Source organism: Salvia hispanica, chromosome 4 (assembly GCF_023119035.1).
Source record: "Salvia hispanica cultivar TCC Black 2014 chromosome 4, UniMelb_Shisp_WGS_1.0, whole genome shotgun sequence".
NCBI lineage: Eukaryota > Viridiplantae > Streptophyta > Magnoliopsida > Lamiales > Lamiaceae > Salvia > Salvia hispanica.
The window spans coordinates 36,519,642-36,544,528 of NC_062968.1; the positions used below are offsets into that span (position 1 = coordinate 36,519,642).

The following is a 24,887-nucleotide window of genomic DNA, read 5'->3' on the forward strand; positions in this document are numbered from 1 at the left end:
TTAGGGAGTGATTGGCGTTATTTCTAGTGAGAAATAAGGGGGAATTCGAAATTTAGGCTATATTAATTAGCCTATGATTTAATTTGAATATTTCACGGAGTAGAATAAAATATCACGGAGCAAGAATAAAAATAATAATTCTCCCCAATAAAAAAAAAAAGAACTAGGCGTGTATTTTCATTCCTCCACAAAGAATTTAATTAAAATCCTAATTTAAATAGGATATGGCAAGATCTTCTTAGATTTGGCAAGATATGCTAGGATATTTGAATTTATTTATGGAAGAGAATAAACAAGGGATCAAATAATATAATAAAAATAATCCCTTCTCCCATAATAAGAGATTTTCGAAAATCTCCAAGAAATAATAGGGGTTTCGAATTCTTCATGGAATAAATAGGAATATCCGGACTTTGGATTTAATTTGGATAATTATCCCAAACAATAATTAAATCCAAGAAAAATAGGATTTCTTTCCAATAAATAGGAGGGGTTGAAAATTCCACATAATTAAATAATGCTCCTATTTAATTCTCACTCATCCCTTAGGAAAATAATTCATCACAATTATTATTTCTCCCCACATTAAAATATCCACATAGATTTGTTCCTCAAAGTTTGAACTTTACGGTCCAAGATCATCTGAGGTCGCTCCTCGTAAGTCAAATCCGGATTCAAAGCAACTTCTTCGTAGTGAATCACGTGTTTCGGGTTGAACACGTACTTCCGCAACTGTGACACATGGAAGACGTTGTGAACGTTCCCAAGGTTTGGCGGTAGCGCTAATCGATAGGCTACAAGTCCTACTCCTTCGAGAATTTCATAAGGTCCGATAAAACGTGGTTTCAACTTTCCTTTGACACCAAAACGCGTTATCCCTTTCGACGGGGATACCTTGAGAAATACTTTATCACCGACTTGAAATTGTAAGTCGGTCCGTCGGACGTCAGCGTATGACTTTTGTCTGTCCTGGGCTTCCTTCATTCTCACACGAATTCGTCGAACAATTTCAATCATCTCCTCGACTGCATCGGGTCCAGTACCCTTCGTTCGCCAACTTCATCCCAGTAGAGCGGTGATCTACACTTTCTTCCATATAATGCTTCATACGGCGCCATGTTAATCGTTGCTTGGAAACTGTTGTTGTAAGCGAATTCGATCAACGGTAGTGCGGTCTCCCAACTTCCGCCTCGGTCGAGCACTACGGCTCTTAGCATATCCTCGAGAGTTTGAATCGTCCTCTCGGATTGTCCATCGGACTGCGGGTGAAACGCCGTGCTAAAGTTCAATCGTGTTCCAAGCTCGCGCTGTAGACTAATCCAAAATTTTTAAGTGAACTTCGGGTCACGATCAGACGTAATCGTCACTGGGACTCCATGCAATCGCACGATTTCTTTTATGTAGATACGAGCTAGTCTGTCCGATCCATGAGTTATCGGAATCGGTATGAAATGCGCACATTTGGTGAGTCGGTCTACAATCACCCAAATGGCGGTGTTTCCTTTGAGAGTCTTTGGCAAGGCCGTCACGAAATCCATGGTGATGTGCTCCCACTTCCACTCGGGTATCTCCAACGGTTGTAATTTTCCATATGGTCGTTGATGTAAAGCCTTCACCTGTTGGCAGGCTAAGCAACGCTCCACAAATGTCGCGATATCCTTCTTCATGCCATTCCACCAAAATGACTTCTTCAAGTCTTGGTACATCTTTGTACTTCCAGGGTGAGCAGTGTATGGAGTCTCATGAGCTTCACTCATGATCTCGTTCTTGAGTTCCTCGTTGTCGGGCACGCATAGTCTTCCTTCAAAGATGAGAGCATTATCGGATTCCTCACTAAAATTTCCCGATTTGCCCGTTCTCACTTCCACTCGAATCTCTTCGAGTTTCGCATCCATTCGTTGCGCTGCAACGATTCTTGTTTTCAAATCTGGTTCCACCACTAAGGTGGCGATTCGTCCTTCCACCGTTTCAGGTGCCTTTATCACTTCCAATCGCAATTTACTAAACTCTCGTATCAAACTTTCCTCTTCCGTCAGGAAAGCTAGTTGTGAATGGTCTTTACGGCTCAAAGCATTTGCCACTACATTTGCTTTGTCGGGGTGGTAATTGATACCACAATCGTAGTCCTTCACTAGTTCGAGCCATCTTCGTTGTCTCATGTTCAAGTCCTTCTGCTCGAAGAAATATTTCAAGCTCTTGTGGTCCGTAAAGATTTCACATCGAACTCCGTAGAGATGATGCCTCCAAATCTTTAGGGCATGAACTACTGCTGCTAACTCCAAATCGTGTGTTGGGTAGTTCAACTCGTGTGGTCTCAACTGTCGTGAGGCGTATGCGATCACCTTGTTGTTTTGCATCAACACGCATCCTAGTCCAACCTTCGAAGCATCGGTGTAGACTACGTAGTTCACTCCAGACTCGGGCACAGCTAACACTGGCGCGGTGGTCAACTTCTCCTTTAGGAGTTGAAAGCTTGCTTCACACTCTGGGGTCCAATTCACCTTGACTCCCTTCTTAAGTTGTTGCGTCATTGGTCTCGCTATCTTAGAGAACCCTTCTATAAACCTTCGGTAGTATCCTGCCAAGCCTAGGAAACTCCGAATCTCGTTTGGGGTTGATGGTGACTTCCATTGTTGCACGGCTTCAACTTTGGCGGGGTCCACTCTGATTCCTTCTGCCGATACAATGTGTCCAAGAAAGTTTACTTCTTTCAGCCAAAATTCACACTTGCTGAATTTGGCGTATAGCTTCTCGTTTCTCAAAGTCTCCAAAGCGATTCGTAGATGCTCCTCGTGCTCCTTCTCGTTCTTCGAGTAGACTAGAACGTCATCGATAAATACTAGGACGAATTTATCCAAGTACGGATGGAATATTCGATTCATCAAATCCATGAATACCGCTGGGGCATTCGTTAGGCCGAACGGCATCACAACAAACTCGTAGTGTCCATATCTTGTGCGAAACGCAGTCTTCGGTATGTCCTCCCTTCGAACTCTTAGTTGATGATATCCGGACCTCAAGTCCATCTTTGAAAAGACTCCGGCTCCTCGAAGTTGATCGAACAAGTCATCTATCCTCGGCAGTGGATACTTGTTCTTAAGAGTCAACTTGTTTAGCTCCCTATAGTCGATGCACATCCTCATCGATCCATCCTTCTTCTTTACGAATAGTACTGGTGCGCCCCATGGCGAGACACTAGGCCTAACAAAACCTAGGTCCATGAGCTCTTGGAGTTGTATCTTGAGTTCCTCCAATTCCTTAGGCGCCATTCGATATGGTGCTTTGGATACGGGTGCGGCTCCCGGCTCGAGATCGATCGTAAACTCTAATTGTCGATCCGGCGGCGGTCCAGGTAACACTTCGGAAAAACGTCTGGAAATTCCCGCACAACAGCGACGTCTTCCACTCTTCTTTCATCATTCTCATCGCCGTGAAGATAGACGAGATAGGCAGGTCGCCCCTTTCTCATCATCGCGGTAGCTTGCAGTGCAGAGATTATCGCGGTTCGTTGGTTCATCGAGATTCCATGATACACGATGGGTTCCCTTCCCGGAGCTTGTAGAGATATTTGTCTCTCCTTACAACGAATCGTCGCGAAATTCGCGGCCAACCAGTCCATTCCTAGGATTACGTCGGTATCTCTCATCGCCATAACTTGCAGGTCGTGAGCGACTAACTTAAGTTCTCCCATAACAATTTCTATGTTCGAGCATGTTCTAGATATTTCTATCATTCCTCCTACTGGTGAGGACACCATCATTCTATGTTTAGATTCGCTAGTAGGCAAGCCCAAAGTGTGCACACATAGCTCAGATATAAATGAATGCGATGCGCCCGTGTCAAATAACACAACAACGGGGGTATCGAGAATTTCGCCCATACCTGTCAAGTTTCCTTTCTCACGATCATCTTGCTCTTTCTTCGGCTTCTTTTGTTCCAGCGCGAACGCTCTAGCTTGTGGAGGAAGTCTTGGGCGGTGAGGTTGTTGTTGCCGCGACGATGGGTCGCGATTTCCTCTTGATTCATTTTGCGGTGCCCTCGATTGCTGACGGGATCCTTGATCGTTCTGCCTTGATCCCGATCCTACCTTGTTATTTGCACACTCCCTAGAGAAGTGGCCGTTTCCTCCGCAGGTGTAGCACTTGACGACGTTCTGATATCGGCATTCTCCGAAATGGTACTTAGAGCACACATTGCACTGCGGTGCCCTGGGTCGATAGTCTCCTCTCTGGCTAGACGTATGTTGCCCTCCTCCGTGCTGGGATCGATGCTGATTCGACTGGTGCCGTTTTACGTCGTAGGAAGTCCTTGTTGGGGTTTGTATACTAAAAGATGCTTCGAGCGTACATGCCTTTGTACAGTCAGCTTGTGCATGTATACGAGAAACGCCACGTCCACTTGTTTACCTAATTATGAGAATAAATAATATAATATAATGGTTTATTATTGAAATATGATAAACAAGTCTAAGGCTTTTTACTAAGAAGGTCAAGTAGGGAAATTCGATGAATCTCCTCATGAGTTTTCCAGTAGGGGACTTGGCCAGATCTAGTAAGAAGAAAAACGTATTCACAACCTAGATAGGCTTTGGCTACCTATTGGTACGGTTGCGGTGTTTGTGATAATTCTCTCTTACCTAAGAAGAGATTAGTAACACCGGTGTGGTAAAGCACTGAAAGGATCTAATCCGAAATGTATTCTTTATTGCTATCTACTGAAAGAATATATTTCAGAAAGTTTAGTATTTTCTAGTCTATGATATTAATATCAATATTGTTTATTCAATCAAACGCCACTTTGACTTATCAATATGTGAGAGTTTGTACGTAACTCAAGTTCATGATATCTTGGGTGGTAGTAATTGAATAACATGAAGGTATTGGAATATTATTTCATATAATTCGCGTGCCCAGTGTGGTATGATTAAATTCCTAAAAGGGTGATCCCCAATGAGGTGTTTGAAAGAGGAATTTATTATTCAGAAATCTGCGCAGTTGGAATTTATTCCACGAATAATAAATAAAGTTTCAAACTAGAAAAACTCTTTGGAGAATTAATTTAATTCTAGTCACATAGCAGACAAAAGAATTAAATTGATGGATCAAGATAATCTTAAACGCGGGAAATATTATAAAATAAAATGGACCCAAGTTATTTGTAATTTGGTGATTTAAGTGGGAGTGCAATATTATTCTTTAGTGGAATAAAATAATATTCCATTGATAATATATTAAATCATGGTTCATTTGATTTAATTAGTAATTTATCTAATGGGTGAGCCCAACACTTAAGTCATTCCATGGATCCCCTTACTAGCCCAATAAGGTCCACTATAAATAATGAATGAAAGGGAAACCCTAACACACAATCCAAGACACACTAAACCCTAACCCTAGCCGCCAAAATCGGCGCCTCTCTCTCTCTCCCTCTTGGTCTCGATTTTCGTGCCTAGCACGTGGGAGAATTAGGGTTTTGATTATTGTTCTTGATCTATCCTAATTCATAGGATTAGATCTAGACAATTTGGTGTTTGTATTGGGTTTCCCTAGATCCATTCAAAGTTATTTAATTGATAATCTAAGATCCGCCCACACGGATGGAGAATCAAGGACAAGGGAATAGTAAGGAAGATTCGTGGTCGATAAACCAAGGATCTCCGGGTGGTGCAGCTAGCAACGTCAATCCAATGATGGATTATGAGGTAACAATCGAATCTACATCGAATATGCATGATTATGTGTTTATTTGATGTTATATCTATAGATCTATGTTTATTGCATGAAATTGGAGTCGAATGCATAATCACCTAAATAGATCCGGTCAAGGACCTGTTTGGTTTCCGTGTCTTCCGCTGCGGTAGTCCCAACAGTCCTAGCATCCTCCCACTTCCTCTTCTCCCGGGAGTGATGTGATGGGGGTAAGGACGGTGTAGAGTTCTCCTTGGCTCTCTCTCTAGGCATCGCTGCTTCAATATCCAATGCGAGTGTCAGAGCTTTAGCGTAGGTGAGTCTCCCTCGACTGGCCAACGACATATTTATCTCGGACCTTAGTCCCTCGCGGAACTTGTCAGACAACTTCTCGTCAGTGTCGACTTGATCAGGGGCGTATCGGGTCATGCTGTTGAGCGCTCGATCGTACTCGGTCACAGTCATGCGTCCTTGAGTCAAATTATGGAACTCGGATGCCTTTGCTTTCCGGTAGCTCTTCGGCACATACTTGTTGTACAATTCAGTCTTGAAATCTTCCCACGTCATTGCTTCTACTTGGTCTCGCGCCAGGGTATTCGGTCTAGTATCCCACCAAAAGTCGGCTGCCTCGGTTAGTTGGTGAGTAACGCAACTCATCCGTTCCCTATCATTGCATCCCAAGATTGCGAAGATACGTTCTATTGCGCGGATCCATGATTCGGCCTTGGCCGGTTCTCCAAGTCCATCAAACACAGGTGGTTTCTGCTCCAAGAACAGCTTCACTATTTCCCGATTAACCGGGGGTGGGGGAGGCGGCGGTGTCTGAATTGACTGCGTCACACTCTCCTCGCTCGAAGGCGGAGGTGTCGGTTGACGGTTATTGCGTCTTAGCGGCATTCTGATTTATCAATACACGGATTATTCTCAAAATTCTAGCAACAGTCGCATGATTTAACAAGGCGCATGGGATAATTGTTTTGGTGCATATGGCCAAGCAAAAAGTTCGTCACATAGGTGGATTTCATAAGTAGTGTCAAAGCATTATTATCACAAAATCGGTTGCGCCATAGGGTATCAAAAGAATCATTGGTCCTTATCAACAAGGTAATTGTAATCAAGAGGCAATTATGCAATTTAAGTGGCAAGTATAGGGCGCAATAAGGTATTCAAATATAGTGGTATGGTAATATGGTGGCATGATAACATAGTGATAGATAATTTTCCACAATGGCAAGGGAAAACAATATGGAAATCCATTGCATCATAAGGTAGTGAGTAATAAAAAAAATTCTCCCCATAGCATATTAATCAAAAACATTGCCTCAATGAGGTCTTAGTATCAACGGAAATCATAAGAGCAAAAGTAGAAAGGTACGGCAAGAGTTTAGCAAAACAATCAAAATATGGGGGAAGCAAAACAACGTTTTCCACGACCAACACTCCTAGTCAATATCATTCATATCCTCCTCGGGGTCCTAATCCTCATCAACATTTCCCATGTCCAAATCGTGTCCTTCCTCGTAAGGTTCCTCGTCCTCGCTTGTTCCACCAACATCCGGGGGCGGAGGGGTTATCGCACGCATGTCCTCCACATTCCCATTTATGACCAACGGGTTAGACGTACGGGTCTTAAGTCTGGGTTTGGTAGGGACACGATCAACATGCGGCTCCTTGTCACGACGATATCTCCATCGACGGGCCTGACTCGGCGGATACTTGTGCGCTGGGGGACTAAGCGGCGGTCCGTCCCTTGCAGCTGCCATGGCTGGGAGTAGCACTCCTATCAAGCCAATCATATCGCCTCGCGGCTTGTACTCGGGCGGACTGAACCACGTAAACGGTAACGCAGCTTGAGCAGTCCATTCACTCCATGGAGAAGGCAGGCTGTGGATCAATTTCGAGATCCCCGCGTGATGGGTAGCTCCTCCATACGCGTATGCATCCATCCAACGATCGTAGAATTCGGTGACGTAGGTTAGGAGAAAAGACTTTCCATCCCACTCAAAATCTTGGTAGGTCTCGACAGGGAAAACCTTGTTCTTTCGCGTAACGGTCGCGCATCGGTGCGTAATACCGGTTAAGCATCTACAAAAGAAATCTCAGCATCAGCACAAGGATCGAAGAAAATATCAATAGTGTATGAGGTTTCAAATGATGCTGAGAGTATGATAGACATATATATATGGGTCGAACGATGGAGGTGTGAAGGTAATATCATATCAAGAATGAACGGAATTTCATTTCCGAGGCAAAAGGTTCGTATATATATATATATATATATATATATATATATATATATATATATATATATATATATTTTTCGCATTTCGGTAGTTCGCAATTTCGTTCTCGCAAGTCGTTCGCCTCGCATTCGGCGTTTTTATGCCTCCAAGTTCGATATCGTCATACAAATTTTCCAATCACAACACGATTTACAACTAAGTATAGCATGCTCAAGTTCAACTCATAACGTTGTTCATCGAACAATCACGAAATCACAAATCATATAGAATTTCCATAGAGTTTTATTCGTTCAACTCATAACGGTCTTAACATATAATCACTTGCATAACAACATTCATCATTTGTTTTGCATAATCACAATCTGCAATTTCGCATGCATGCATAATCATCATTTTATACTCCAACACAAATTTCCAAATATCACAACAACTCTCATTCGCTTCAACTTCCAACATTTCATAATTCAAATCAATATTCAAAGATACATGTTACCTCATTCATCGTGGTTGAGCGGAGACGAGTCGTGGTGTTGAGCTTTCGACGATATTATTTAATCAATTCCCACAAATTTCAGATTTTATTACAACAAGACTCTTGGGTCCAGAGCGGAAAGAACTGAGGCTCTGATACCAACTGTAACAGCCCGGCATTTCTAGGGTATAATAAATACGGCGACTGTTAACTAGGCGAACTTAAGGCGACAAAAATGTAGACTAGGGTTTCATTTAAAGAGATTTGACCATGTGTTAAATGAAGATCAAGGCAATAAGTCAACGACTTTAAATACGAAAAACAAGATTTAATAGCTAATATAGGCTAAGCTCAAAAGTCAAAGGTTTATTGTAGCTCCAACAAAACGCAATAATTCACCATATTCTAAATCGAAGAAATAAGTTCACAACAACCAAAGATAATAAGTTTCAAAATATTCAGCGGAAGCAAACCAAGAGAAAGCGGAGCCATGTATGAAGACACGACTACACTTAAAGTTCCAATTATCCATTTTATTCGATTTACTGTCTCAACACCACTGACCGCCCATCGCCGCTCAACCTACACACAGAGAAAACACATGCAGGGCTGAGTATTTTAAGCATACTCAGTGGGCTCATGCCAAAACGTTTTAATAGTTATGCCACCCTTACCATAGTGAACTCGAGGTTTAGCATTTATTTAAAGAATAGCATCGAGTATCACAAAATATTTCATGGACTGGCCAGTCAAATAATACCTCCCATTTTCTCATCAATCAACAATTCATATGGTGCGACGAAGTGTGGCCACACTTTCGCCCACAAGATCGGCCGACTAGCAAGGACGGCTCCCGATCTCCCGTGTACACTAGCCTGATAGGGTTTGCAGCCCTACTCAGACCCGAATTCGTTTATATAGCCCTATAGCCTAATGGAGCGCACTCGCAAACTAGGCATCAGGCACACACAATATCCAAAATAATCATAGGCATGACATAACAGTTTAATCCACCCTTATTTCTCCAATATCATAAATTTGCAACATAGAAGAGTTTAAGAATAAAGCCCACCTCGATTTCCTTTGATTTCAAGTACGTACTTCTTCTTGTTATCACACCGAGAACGCGAGCTATCACCTTTAGTTCATGTATTTCAAATAAGTCTCAATCATGGATCAATATCATGCATGTTCTCACGTTTCCCTTTTCCCATCGATTATTTTCAATATTCCATTCAAAATCAAAGTACGATTATCATATCGTTTTTATTCACACAACAACTCTAGATTTATCATATCGTTTTTATTCACACAACACACGTGTGCACGCTTACTGAGGCGTGCACACACACACACATGCATCCAAAATCATCGATTAATTTCCCCCTTCACTCGATCTAAATGCATGTGGACTCAAGAACACCGATTGATCGGTAGAAGAAGAGAAGATCAAAATAAAAATACCTTTTCAATAGAACAATCGGTAGGAAACAAGTAGGATCTTGATTCTTCAACAAATTCTCGAATTGCAGCTTCAATTCTTCTCCAAAAGATGAAGAATTAATGAAGAAAGTAGAAGAAAAATTTGAGAGAGTGGGAGAGAGGAGAGAACGACGAGAGAGAGAGGGGGGCGATTTCTGTTGTGCTAGGGTTTAGGTCTTCTCTCTTATTTATAGAGTGCAAGATATAATATCTTTAATTAAAATTAAAGATTTGGAAAGATTTAGGGAGTGATTGGCGTTATTTCTAGTGAGAAATAAGGGGGAATTCGAAATTTAGGCTATATTAATTAGCCTATGATTTAATTTGAATATTTCACGGAGTAGAATAAAATATCACGGAGCAAGAATAAAAATAATAATTCTCCCCAATAAAAAAATAAAGAACTAGGCGTGTATTTTCATTCCTCCACAAAGAATTTAATTAAAATCCTAATTTAAATAGGATATGACAAGATCTTCTTAGATTTGGCAAGATATGCTAGGATATTTGAATTTATTTATGGAAGAGAATAAACAAGGGATTAAATAATATAATAAAAATAATCTCTTCTCCCATAATAAGAGATTTTTGAAAATCTACAAGAAATAATATGGGTTTCGAATTCTTCATGGAATAAATAGGAATATCCGGACTTTGGATTTAATTTGGATAATTATCCCAAACAATAATTAAATCCAAGAAAAATAGGATTTCTTTCCAATAAATAGGAGGGGTTGAAAATTCCACATAATTAAATAATGCTCCTATTTAATTCTCACTCATCCCTTAGGAAAATAATTCATCACAATTATTATTTCTCCCCACATTAAAATATCCACATATTCGAATTTCACCTCCACTTCACATTTTCCAACGACTTTGACCATTCCACGGTCACGTCATAATTTCCACAATATTGACTATTCAATAGTCACGTCACATATTCAACAAGTTTGACTATTCAACTCAAACTCAACTCCATATCGCAATTAGGTCACAAAGAATATTGTAATAAATCACTCATCATTTAGTTCCACATAACCATAGCATTAAAAGCATTTAATGCAAAAAAAATTTCACGTCATAAAAATTAAGGTTCGAAAAAGCGGGATGTTACATTCAACTGCAAGCGTACTAGAAACTGGACACGATTTGAAAGAAAAAAAGAAGGGAAGAAGACAGAAGTCAGATTGTAATGATGATAAAATGGGAAAGACGGCGTAAGTGTTAAAAGAGAGAAAAAATATTAATAACTTAAAAGGCTTGAAATATTTAAAAAATAACTGAGTCCTAAGATGCTAGGAGTAGTATATAATTAATTATAATTAATATTTAAAAGACTCAAAATATTTAAAAAATATTAATTATAATTCTACTTGGATGTTTGAGAGAATATTTTTAAAGTATAGATACATGTAACGTTTGAATGGAAAAATATAAGTACCAATTTTGTAATTCATTCAATTTAAATATTAATACTACTAAATACTAATACTACGGCCGAGCAATGCCGTATATGAATAATGATTTTTGCCATGGCGAACACTTACTAAATATAAAAAATCCAGTCATAATGTCAAATCTCACTGATGAGTATTTATGTCATTATGTGGCTCTCACACAGTCACACTTAATGCATATGCAATTTGCATACAAAAGTAGAAATTTATTTAATGCACTTATCAGATAATGGCTATGGAATATAGATCAGCCACGTTAAAAAATATTATAGCGCATAACTAAAAGGGTGACGCGTGGAGAAACAAAATGAGGTATATAGTACTACAGTACTTGTTTATGTTTAGTGTTTAGAAATGGAGACAATTCATATAAATAAATGAGGCATCATACTGAAACTGGAAAACTGAACTTCGAAAATTTAATGAGGCAGTTGTGCATCTAATTGAAAATATTAGCAACTCTGACCAATTTAACCAATATATTGAAACTAAGAGTTTTAGAGCTATTTTAAGAAATACCACTAAAATGTTTTTAAAATTTTTGTTTTGTTAAAAAATATATATTATAAGTAAGTACTAGGAGTAGTATATATGACTATTATAATTATAAAGTTTCAAAAATACTATTTATTGCTGCAAGTGAGAGAAGATAAAAAAAATTACTACTACTATTTTTTAATGTCAAGATTTTTCAAAGCATGTCTAATCTTTTTTTATGTTTTATTATATTAATGATTAATGATTTATGACGAATTAAGATTGGTTAATATGTTGATTTGACGAACTGAAGAGTTTTTATTATAAGTGACTTCACACTCTTTAGGTTTTGTCTATAAATACATATTCTTTGTTTTTCATAATTATTTTAGTCGTGATTATAGTTATTTTGTGGACAAAGTTATGGAATTTCTTCATTGAAATCTACTAGGAGTACTAATTAAATTTAATAGTTGTGTTAGAAAAGAATCACACATTCCATATTGAGTAAAAATTGCAATTGGATAGATAAGTAGGTTGGTGGTCTTGTCTGGCGGCTAAAGTTATTCTCAGCAACCTAACCCATCCACCGGTCTTAGCTTTCTTGCTTGATTCTCCAAATGTTGATGAGATAAAACCTTGAGCCAAGAAATAAAAAAATCATTTAAATCTTGAGAGTGGGTATTTTATTAAGGGGGAGCGAAAGTTGGTGGAGATCAACGTCTCATTCATATAGAGTGACAAATTAGAAACTCTTAATGGCATTTTGCTTTTTAATTCCTATTTTAGTGGCGTCAAAATGATATCACGCCAACGTGGTTGGATTTACATTTCACCATTCCTATTTAATTCCTACATAATTCTGCGTTTTCTTTGCGATTTTGTCGCCATTTCCGCGCCATCAGCAATTCACCTGCGAAGTCACTTGCCTACTTTAGTCCGTCTCCAATTAAAAGTCGCACTTTATTTTTACCATAAATAGTAAGTATGTCTCACATCCCATTAACTCAATTCACTCACATTTTATTATAAAATCAATATAAAAAAATGAATCTCACCTTCCACTAACTTTTTCAACCAACTTTTCTTTACATTTCTTATAACTCGTGTCAGGTTAGAATATGACTCCTAATCAGAGACGGAGGGAGTATCATTTTTTATACCTCGTGACAAAAATAATTTTGGATACCAAACATATGATTTTGACCATGAGTATTTCTTGCTTATCATACTTCGGCAACAGTGTCATTGTTTTTGGTCACTTTAAGAATTTTGCCGAGTAGACATGTCATTTCATCTTCGGATTTGGTCAAATAATTCTTGAAAAGAAAATGTAAGTCAAGAATATTTTTTGAAAAACACTTGCATACTTCAAGCCTGTATTTATTCTTGAAACTTCATCCACAAATAAAAAGGAGAGCAAAAAAATGGGAGAAGTACACAAACATACACAAACCAAAAAACCAAAGCATCACGTACATTGATCACTAGAACTATGTTTTCCTTTGTTTTTATTCTAAGCTACCTATCTATGAGTAGCTAAACTCATAGAAATCTAGAATTTTTAGAGTATTTGACTTGAATATTTGTCTAGTTAGCTATCCAACAATCAGACGTCGTTTTTCCTTTAATAATACTTGTTCGTTACTAGTATTTTTTATTATATAACCAATAATTAAGGATGTTTAGATCTTAGGACCAGTTAGGAGGATTTAAATACTCATGATTCAGAATTTAACCAAGTTTGTAATCAACTACTTCCTCTCTTCGCCATTATTTGTCACACTTTGACCGACACGGATTTTAAGAAAATTTAAAGAAAAATGAGTTGAAAAGGTTAGTAGAATGTTGATCATACTTCTATATTATTAGTTTTATAAAAAATATGAATGAAATAAGTTAGTGAAATGATAGATCCATTACCAAAAATAGTAAAAGTTAAATGTGATAAGTATTGACAGACAGACCGAAAAGGAATGTAGTAACAAATAATGAAAGATGGAGAGAGTATTAAAATTATACTCCCCCCGTACCAAATAGATGTCACACTTTTATTTTTAGTTTGTTCCACAAAAGATGTTATATTTCTGTTTTTGGAAAAAATTACTATATCTCTCACACTAATATAAATATACTATTTTCTTTCTTTATTAACACATAAAACAACATTTTCTAATATTATGGGACGAAGGGAGTACTATTAATCGTACTAATATAACTTGAGTCATACTCCCTCCGTCTCACTTTAGGAGTCCCGGTTTAGTTCGGCACGAATTTTAAGAAATATAAAGGAAAGTTGGTAAAAAAGATAGTGGATCGTGGGTCCTACATTTATATATTAGTTTTATAATAAAATGTGAGTGAAAAAAAGTGAGTGGAATGTGGGGCTTATTACTAATTATGAAATATTCCAACCGATACTCCTAAAATGGGACACCCAAAAGTAATAAGCTGGGACTCCTAAAGTGGGACGGAGGGAGTAATTAAAAATTAGATTTGTACTAAAATTATTAAAGAGTCAATAAAAAGCAATGCCATAGGAGTACTTGCTATCTTTACATTTTTTTAAATTTAGTTTCTGCTTAATAATTATAAATAACTAATCAAAACTTTGTGGTCTAGATAGTATTTCAAGTCTCAATCGCAATAGTTAGATTCTAACTATTGGTCTACGTTGATACTATAGTTGTGCATATATGTAGAAATATTTGTGCTTTATGCTAATGCTAATAAAAAGTGAATTCAAAGTCTCTGGTTTCCTTTCAAATTTAATATTCCTTCCGTTCCATAGTAATGGAGCTATTTCTTTTCGGCACGGAGATTAAGAAAAATTATGTTAGGTGAGTTAAGTGAAGGGAGAGTAAAGTGGAAAATGAAAAAGTTAGACAGATGAAGAGAGAATAAAGTAAGGATCCGTTTTATAGACTGGATTTTTATGGAAAAGGTTTATTATCAAGGTTAAACCTCTGTTTTGTAGCTTGGATAAATGCAACCCAAGGCCCGAAAAAAAAGGCAGCGGCCCGCCAGGCCCGCGTGAATAGTGTTATTTTTCACTATTGGGCTTGGTTAATTAATCCCAAAAATTTTGTGGGTTTATGCACTATTTCAGTAGGTTTCCCCCTCCTACCCCTTTCTCTTACCTCCTTCCCTTTTCTCTTTCCTCTCTCCCCCAAATGATTTCTCCGCCATAGCCAGCTACTTATGCTCAGCAATCCTTTCTCCTTCATATCTCCCTCGCCTTCATCCGTGCCATGGCCGCCGACGATAGTGGCGGTGATGGGCCTCGATCCCCGCGAATCAGCCACCGTCGTTGATGCCTCATCCGCCGTCATTTGTGACCAGGCTGTAGTGGTGGCGACTGTTGCTCTGAAAATTTCCTGTGTTCGTTCCTGAGTTTGTGAGTCGATTTTCTGGGTTTCATTCTCAAATTGGAAATTTGCAAAATCCGGCTGTGATGAATTTCCAAAGGAGATTCCAGCCTCCTTACTCCCCTCCATTTTCTTCTCTATGCGAGGCTCCCCAACGTAATCTGCAACCTTTGCACCATATCATCTTCGAGCAAGCGGCTGTTCGCCCTTATCTAATTCTTGCTAAAAAAATTGTACCTATATTTGCATCAATTTTTCAGTGTTGCTTGTTATATTTGACTTCTATGTTAATTTTTTATGAATTAATTTAGCTAACTTTTATGCTTAATTGGTTTTTTGGTGAATTTTGTTAATTTTTGGAGAATATAAGACCCTTGATGAACTTTGGGTTGGAAAATAGAATCAAAGATGATTTGCAGGACTTGATGAATTTTCAGTTACACTTTTTTTAATTCTTTTCTAAGTAAGAATATTTATAGGAAGGACAATTTTGTCATTGTACATCTTGTACATACCTTAACCTTAAAAATAATCCAATCTATAAAACAACATCCGGAAAACCTTATCCATACACTATCCTGCTTTTGGCCCGAAAATTTTATCCCAAATTACCTATCATGTTATATCCAATCCATGCTACAAAACGAGCCCTAAGAGAGAGTAAAATAGGTGTGGAAAAATGTGTTGACTTTTCTAAAAGGGGAAATGACTCTATTACTGTGGAACGTACCAAAATGACAAAATGTCTCTATTGCTATGGAACGGAGGGAGTACTTCATTTCGAAAAGTTTCCTCATAGTTGAGTCATTTTCATATATAGTACTCCCTCCATCCGTCATTAGGAGTCTCATTTGAGTTCAGCACGAGTTTTAAGAAATGTAAGAGAAAGTGGTTGAGAAAAAATAGTGAATTATGTGGCCCAATTTTATATATTAGTTTTATAATAGAATGTGAGTAGAATGAGTTAGTGGAAAGTGATGTGTACCTACCATTTATAGTAAAAGTGAATCGGGACTCCTAATGACGGACTGACTAAAATAATGGCGGACGGAGGGGGTAACTTTTTTCTCTTTCTTACTTTATTCTCTTTTATTTTATTCTCTTTACTTTATTCTCTTTTTACTTTTTTCTCTCTACCTTTTTCACTTTCTTACTTTTTTATCTATATATTTAATACATTACATTCATTTCTTAAACTTCATGCCGAAAAGTTTCACCTCAACTATGAGGAAATGGAGGGAGTAACAATTTCTAGAGAATTATCTTTAATGCCTACATGCATGCATATATAGTACTCCCTCCGTCCGCCATTAGGAGTCCCATTTGGGGATGACACGGGTTTTAAGAAATATTAAGAAAAATGGGTGAAAGAAAGTTAGTAGAATAGAGGTCCCACTTGTATATATTAATTTTAAATGAAATGGAGTGGAATGAGTTAGTGGAAGGTGGAACCCTATTACCATTTAAGGTAAAAGTGAACCGGGACTCCTATTAGCGGACGGACTAAAATATAAAAACGAGACTCCTATTCGCGGACGGAGGGAGTGGTACATTTTTCGTGTGGAAGAGGTTGAAGCTTAAGACTCTTAACCAATGTGGATAATTGGTGGAAACTGCCGAAAGAAGACCTTTTACCTTTCTTCTTATTGTTGTCTTTCTTCTAGTTGTAACCTCTATTTAACCTTTTTATGAAATAGTAGTAACTGACTTGAGTACTCTCTAAAAAATCAACAAAATAATTCATCCCCAAGCTCTCTCTTTTCCTAACATATACTCCCTCCGTCCCAAGATAAGTGACCTACTTCTTTTGGGCACATGATTTAAGGAATGGTATTTAAATAAGTTAAAGTGGAGAGAGTAAAGTATGAGAGAGGGAAAATAGAGGAGAGAAGAGAGAATAAAGTAGGTGGAGAATAAAATAAGAGAGATGACTTTTTGCTAAAAATGGAAATAGGTCACTTATAGTGAGACACCCAAAAAAGGAATACACTTATCTTGGGATCTTGGGACGGAGGGAGTACTACTTTGCATTTATTCATAACCTCGAGAACATGAAAGCTGATAAAACCTCTAGTCACTAATAATTTTGGAATTTAAATACTACTCCTAAAATGTGAACTTGGGAAGTTCGTAGAAAGGTGAAGTGTAATGAAAACAGAAGGCTTCAGCAAGCAAGCTGTCTGCAAAATAGCTTTGGCGGTTGCTTCATCGTAGGAATAATTATATACCATACCACAGAATACCACACCAGTTACCAAGTTAAAACTAGTTTCCACTTTCAATAAAAATAGACTTCCACCTTTCTTCTTCTAATCCGTTTTCGTTTCCTTCTGCAGATGCGTTGCATCCAGCACCACAGTTTTATCCTATGTATACACGACAAAGTACTAAAAGTGCAGTGAAGATTTTAATACACAAGGGAAGGAGAAAGGGGACTAACTGCATCTCCTCCAGAATCATGCCAATAAGCATTCATCCCAGCGCCTATGACTACAACCCCTGAGGAGATGATAATGGAGATGATAAACCAGCTACCTTCCGCAATCCTTGTCCGGCTTCTGCCTTCTCCCCAACAGGTTTATTTGACAACCGCCGCTTGTATCTTTTCAGAACAGACGCCAAGTTTTCTTTGCCTTTAGGAAAGGCAACATCGCCCGCTGCAGTGCCTGTTCGCCCCTTGCGGCAAGATATAGCAAGTTCAACGTCTTTAACCATGTCTAGAAGCATTGCTGCAGTTGTGAATTTTCCTCGTCCTAATTTTGAAGGGGGTGGCAAGCTGCCATTTGAAACAGATGGGCTTGACTTTTGCTGGTAGCCCTCTGGAAACTGAAGGCAGAAGCAGGGCGTCATTGGGGAACGAGGCTTTGAAAAAGCTGGATCAATAATCCCCTACAGAAGCGAACATACATTGTAGGATCAAAATGGAAATCTACTGACATGATGAAAAAAATATGCAGCTGATCGATTATTAGAAATGCTCCTTTATCTATCAGTAAAGCTGACAACAAAATAATGTCTATGGATGTCAACAAAACAAGAAAAACAAAGAAACCTTGCTTGTTACCAGTTTATAACAGAATGTTCTCACAGGCATATTATAGTAAATAGTAGTAATAATGTTTTACCTGAAGACGATTTAGTACATAGGTGTATTTACCCCATAGCTCAGGTCTGCTTTCCATGAGGGAAAGTTCAAGAATCCTATGGATGCACCAAACCCCGAAGCTTAGAACGAGATCTACCCGCCAAACACATCCATCACCACAATTAGGAACTGACATAGACTTTGACCGGTCTGTTTCATCGATTCTCATGACAGTACTAAGCTTTCTGTCCACAGTCCTAGTTTCGGCATCATAGAGGATTCTCTCCTTTACAGCTACTCGATCAATGAGGTCCTCATCAGCTCCATCATTCTGTCGGAACAACCACTCAGATCCTTCCAACTTCAGAAGTCTCGAGGTGCAACTTCTAAAAGACTGCAGAAGCTTCGCTTCCATTTCAATAAGTGATGCAGCCTCTGGAGCTTTTGAGGGTGACTTATCAGCCACGCCAAATTGTTCATAAGGCTGCTTAGACCACAACGAACCAGCACCTGAACCAGAATTGAATTGCAACGAAAAAGCATCTCTACAAACCTTTGGAGGAGAATATTCATTAAATCCTAATGCAGTGCCAACCCATGAAGAAGCACTTGAACTCATCGGCTCTCGAGCTGGGCGGCTAATTGAATTATCCCTTTGAGAGCTTTTATCAGGGGAATTTCGATGAGGGATATAGAGTCCAGATATATCTGGCATGCTGTAAAATTTCTTCACATTGGGCGAGTTATTATTGTAATCCACGGGTTCATGAACTCTAATGTCCTGAAAAGGTCTCTCAGATTTTAATGAATTGATTCGAGCGACAGCGGGAACATTGTGAAAACCTGGTGGCTTGCGCAGCCCATTTTGTGGCTTCTGCCCTGACGGTCGACCATACGAATCTATAGAGTTTGATTTAACTGAGGGTACCGATGTTTGTTTTAATGACTCCAACTGGCTTTTCTGATATTCAGAACCTTTTTCCTTAGGCATTTGACCCAGATATGATGATATATCATAACCATGAATAGTTGCTGGTTGTTGACCAAGACCATCAGATGATGATGGGATATGCACACTGTGATAGCGCCTCTCACTATTGTCGAGGGTGTTGTGGTTGGGAGTTCTCACATATGCATCTATCAGATGCATTTGGTTAGACCACATTGGTGACCCCTGTTGAACCCCAGGAGGTGATGCAATGTTACTTTGTCCGATATGTTGCATGTAAGAATTGAAAAAGCTAGGAGTTCTTAAAAGATCAGGTCCTCTACCACCAGGAGAAGGGATATATCCAGTAGAATCTTTACTGATGCTTTCAAGTTTAACTGAAGCCAATGAAGACTTTGAGTCTCCCTTAGAATCAACCCCCAACAAAACATCCAATTTCTTAGCCTTGGCTTCATGTGTAACTTGTCCATGGAAATCAAACAGCTGCCCCCAGAACTCATCAAGTATGGCAGTTAACTGGCGCCTTGCAGCACGGCCTAACCCTGCTATTCTTGACAGACTTCCTGCACCACTTCCCACGTCATCATTTTTTCCACCAATACTTCTGAAAGATCCCGGACCATCTGAGGACAGGCCACTCTCAGAAACATCTTTGATTGACTCGTGGGGCTTCCATTTATCTGATTCATAGTCCTTCTCATCCTGGATATCTCCCTCAATTTTCAACATCTTCTCCGCCACGTCTTTTGATTCTGTGCTCAAGTCAACATCAACTGATGATTCACTTTTATCAATCACACCAGAACCAGGAAAGGAAGATTCAGAAATGCTTGCTGGTGCCTCAGGATTACCAGGAGCAGGCTTTGAAAATGTACTATCAGATGTATTCTCCTCAATTGTTGTTAGATTTACCTCAGAATCCAGAAGACTTTCAGGCAAACTCAGATCTGGAGTTGGAACCCGTAAGTTCTGATGGCTCCCAGTGAACATCTCAGATGATAAGGCAGTTTCCTGCTTTTCTACACACTTTTCCAGTCGATGTTGGCGATCACTAACTTCAGTTGGGGCTATCTCTACAGATGGATCAATGACAGCAACTTGGCTATCCCACTTCAATGCCTGTGTATCTACACCAGAACTTGCAGACTTCAATGGAGTAATCGCCAGCCAAAGTGTCAAACACAAGGAGGCAAGAGCAACTTTCAGAAGAATGATATATGAAATAGGTACACTACTTCCAATGTTCCACCTTAAACTAACAACCCAATCGCTACTTCCAAATACCAGTTCAATGACAAACACAATCTTCAACCCCAGCATGCCAATGAAGGAGACAAGAGCAAAGAATTCCACCGGAAGAGAATTTTTGTGGACTCCCATAATCGATCGGGAAGAAGCCACTCGAAATAAAGGGATGACAGAAGATGGAAGCAGAAGAGCAACCACAACCTGTGTAAAGATCAGGAGTTGAAATATACCTTCAGCTCCTGAATTCCAAACACAAAAAAGAGCTGGAATTATGGCAATTATTCTGATGGTGGCCCGGTGAAGCCAATCCGGAATCTCCAATCTGAAGAAATCAGGGGTGGTCACTTGCCTTCCCAAACACCAAGATACAGCTACAAGTTGATTGGAGACAAACATGATGAATATTAAAGCAACTGAAGCTAACATACTTCGAAATCCCTGCATCATCATCCAAAAAGTTTAGTACTAAATGAAATACACTAGAAACAGACAAATGCATTTAAATGGTACATAAGCAACACTTAGTGACTCCTGCTACCAACCTGGTCGAGTAATGATAATGCATCCTGCGAAGTGAGTGAAATTATTCCACTACTATAAAACACACTGGCAGCTGAGTTCACTAGCATGGAGTTCACCAGGAAAATTCCACTGAAGATGCACAAAGTGGCAAAAAAATGGTCATGACATAATGCCTCTTTAGAAACATCTATTTGCCCCTCAACCTGCAAAATGAAGTTAAGCACAGTCAACATAGTTTAACAAAATCATTAGATAAAACTACCAGGAAATCACAGAACCAGGAACACAAAACTCTGTACACAGATGATAGTCTAGAGCTGCAAAAGCATTGTATGAGAGAGCCCCCAATAGGCTCAAACCACACATTTGCAAGTTGCAACAAAAAAAGCTACCATATGAGTGATAGATTTCATACCTGTACAATAGAAGAATGGAGGTATAGGTTGTGGGGCATGATATTTGCTCCAACGATGCTCATGAGTGTGTACACATTTTCTCCAGTCAGCTTATTAAGAATCCCACCCATGGAGTACGAGGTTTCTGATTGAGTTACAAAAACTCCCGAGCCAAAAGATGCCAATACAAAGCATGCCAAACATATGGATAAGATCTTTGCCTTGGGATTTCCCTGGAAAATAGTTGCATGGTAACTAAAATATTGCAGGAATTCAATATACAAACTGTAGCACAATGAAGCATAGAAACTTACAAGGAAGCTAGCAAGAAACGGAAACAGAATGGCATCAAAGCCAGTCAAGAAAACACAATTAAATAGGTCAACTCCAAGGACAGCATTAAGGCCATAAGCAGTACCCAGGATCTACCAGAATAAACATTTGTACAGTTAGAAAGAAAGAATGTCATTAAAATAGCTAAAGCCAATGTAACATCTGATGGAATAAAATTACCATTGTGAGATCTAACACGATCATTGAGAGCTCTGCTTGAATTCCTAAAAGTATGCATGTGAAATCATTGTATTCCTCGCTGCAAATCTACGATATCATCAACCACCACCGTAAGTTCACATTCTTTTTGGGGTTTAAAAAGCATAAGGAATTCTATACAGAGAAGCACTGGAGAAGAGGAGGAACAAGAATGATGACATCTATCAGTTGAAGATTTTAATTTGGACAGTAAGGCAATCCTAGATAAATAATTGTCAATCTATTCATCGCCAACTAGACATATGGAATGTGAACAACTTTCAGGTAAGTAGAGTTATAAGAAATGATAATTATTTTCTTGAAATTTGATAAGAGAAAAATAATTATGCAGGATGGTTAACCTCGAGATTGAAACAGACTTTTTTGGAAGCTAGCTGGTTAAAGTTCAAGGATATTTGAGAATATTCAAGCAGATAACCTTAATACTAAGCATTTCATCTCCCTGATAATATGGTGCTTGCAAGAGATGAGAGATCAAATTTGAATACACCTAACACCCTAAATGACTTCACATTTAATCCATTTTCACAGATATCAGCTATAATTTAAAATAATGCTACAGGGCGAACTTATCCACTTCATGAGAAGCAAAATATTGAAAACAAAGAACCCACCTGTGCAAGATTCTTTCCAGTTGCAATTGCTATGCGTGCAGAGAGGTACTGACATAAAATAGCGGCACAGTTTACCAAAAGCACCAGCAAGGATAAGTCAAAACCAATCCGAGCACCTCCCTCAATAGATGCTGCCCATTTCCCTGGGTCTACATAGCTGACAGCAATCCAAAGCACCGGTCCAATAGCAGCAAGCACCCGCCCTCTAGAACTTGGCTGATAATCAGTTACCAGTGTCTCATATTCCATTTTTTCCCTTTTTTCTAGATTTAAAAGATGAACTGCATTATCCTCAAGGGTTTCAAGCAGCAACAATGTAGGTCAAAACCAAGCTTGACTTTCACCTTGAGATGAGCAGACTATAAGGTTAATCAGGAAATCCCTTGACCACTTGAAAGAAAATAAACAATATAACTTCAAAGAGTTCACAACTTAGCATGTGTAATGTTCCTCTCAATTTCACTGTTGTTTGGTAAGTGATTGCGGATTAACAAAAACCTTGACACCACTAAAAGTCCAACTAAAACCATCTGCACGCCGACACTTGTTAGAGCCTATATCAAAGAGTTGACCTATTTTCTCATCTAAATGATCACAGGATAACTTTTAATTGAACGAACTCTGCTCAGTTGCACCACAGTGAATGAATTTTGATTTTTATCCCAAAAAATGTCTGCAGCCGGATTAGATATGAAATGCTGAAACGTCACCGAGCAGCACTTTCTTGTTCCTGATACCCAAAACAATAAAACATTTGTAAATAAATGAACATGTGACATCCAGTCTGGGAAAAATCTTAATAATTTTAGTATTTTAACATGTTCAGGTGATATAAACAAGATAAATACTGATCAGTTATAACAATGTGGAACTTTAACATTTGATGTCATACAAAGAACAAGTAACTAAGCATAACAAAAAAATGAAACAGGCTTAGTAGAGTGGCCAAAGCATTCATATTGAATCACAACGATGGCTTAAGAAATCAACTTTTAACCCAACGATGCTATAAGGTCACCTACCAAATATTACTATACACTCATTCAAAAAAATTCTGGAACATATAAATCACAATCAATGTAACTCGTTTGCATTGTTAATAGGAACAACAGGACACATTAGACTGCAATCCATAAGTCATCATTAAAAATATTTATGGAAGCCACGAATCCAAACCTCCCAACCAAAGTAAAAAAAAATCAAATTAGACATCTCCATCAAAAGTCCATTTTAAATTCTAAGCCATGCTAATAATGCAAAATAAAATCCCAAAAATGGAAACAAACATCTTTAACGAAAGATGATGAAGTAAAAAAGATAAAATTCAACAACTGGTAAAGAGCAGCACATTTAAGAGTAACAGATCTCTCCCTTGACGACTAATACCAGTAGAGAATCGCATAGAAGACACAGAAGCCCCAAAACCTAATTCAACTAAGAAACTATGTGAACCTAAAACCATGAGCCGAAATCTGCATTCAATCAAAGTGAGAGACAATCACGATTCACAACAATCATGCAGATAATTCACTGCAGCGAAAAATAGATCTGGACCTGATTAGCAAACAAATACGCACAAAATAGGCTGTGAATCCGTAAAACATAACGAAGACAAACAGTTAGCACGCTCATTACATGCAATTAACGGCATAGTATTGGAGCAAGATATTTAGGGTTTTTTCATCTGTCCACTTAATTAATTCACCTTTATCGCGACGAGCTTTGGTCGTACGTGCTGAGAGACTAGATCAGAGAGTTTAAAGAAAGCCACGCGTGTTTATTGACATATTTACTGAACGGAAAAGGAGAAGAAAACTATAGATACAAATATAGATACAGAAAGAGAGAGATATAGATAGAGATAAAGAGGAAAGAGTGTGAGCTGGGAGAGTGTAGATAGATAAAGAAGACAACATTTATTTTATTACTCCATAAATTAATTGAAGTGCTGGGTAGGTGGGATGAGATATGGAGATTGGAGATATTACTACTTTTACATTTTTTTAATTTAATTTAATACCTTAGTATATTAGTAAATTTTTTTATATTTCAAGTTAAGAATATCTATTTGGCATCAAATTTTATATTATTAATTTATGCGTTAAGTGAGAAACGAATAAATAAAAAGTGATAGTATTTTCTTTTTAAGAAACAAATGGGTGTTTATGCATTCAAAAAATTAAAAATCTTTTGGGAAAATGTAGAAAATGGTGAGTCGGTGACTGCCAATAAAAAGGTTGTTTTTTTAATAAAAAAAAATTAGAAAAAAGTTAGTGTAAAAGTAGAAAGTGAAACAATCGGTTGTTTCTCTTATATCATTAATGACACCTGAC

General features: G+C 38.4%; 2 protein-coding genes across 2 annotated transcripts; both read right to left on the bottom strand.

Annotated features, from left to right (window-relative positions):
• Nucleotides 1–3,325: 3,325 nt before the first annotated feature.
• Nucleotides 3,326–6,584, bottom strand: LOC125220996. The gene is made up of 2 exons (XM_048123120.1): nucleotides 5,868–6,584; nucleotides 3,326–4,153 (listed from the first exon to the last, which is right to left on the bottom strand). Exons 1-2 carry the CDS (start codon nucleotides 6,582–6,584, stop codon nucleotides 3,326–3,328), a joined length of 1,545 nt encoding a protein of 514 aa, XP_047979077.1.
• Nucleotides 6,585–17,366: 10,782 nt separating this feature from the next.
• LOC125185315 (ethylene-insensitive protein 2) lies at nucleotides 17,367–24,446 on the bottom strand. The gene is made up of 8 exons (XM_048081838.1): nucleotides 24,260–24,446; nucleotides 22,555–23,284; nucleotides 21,902–21,988; nucleotides 21,703–21,813; nucleotides 21,409–21,621; nucleotides 21,014–21,196; nucleotides 18,315–20,909; nucleotides 17,367–18,078 (listed from the first exon to the last, which is right to left on the bottom strand). Exons 2-8 carry the CDS (start codon nucleotides 22,801–22,803, stop codon nucleotides 17,680–17,682), a joined length of 3,837 nt encoding a protein of 1,278 aa, XP_047937795.1. The 5' UTR covers nucleotides 22,804–23,284; nucleotides 24,260–24,446; the 3' UTR covers nucleotides 17,367–17,679.
• Between the last annotated feature and the right edge of the window lie 441 nt (nucleotides 24,447–24,887).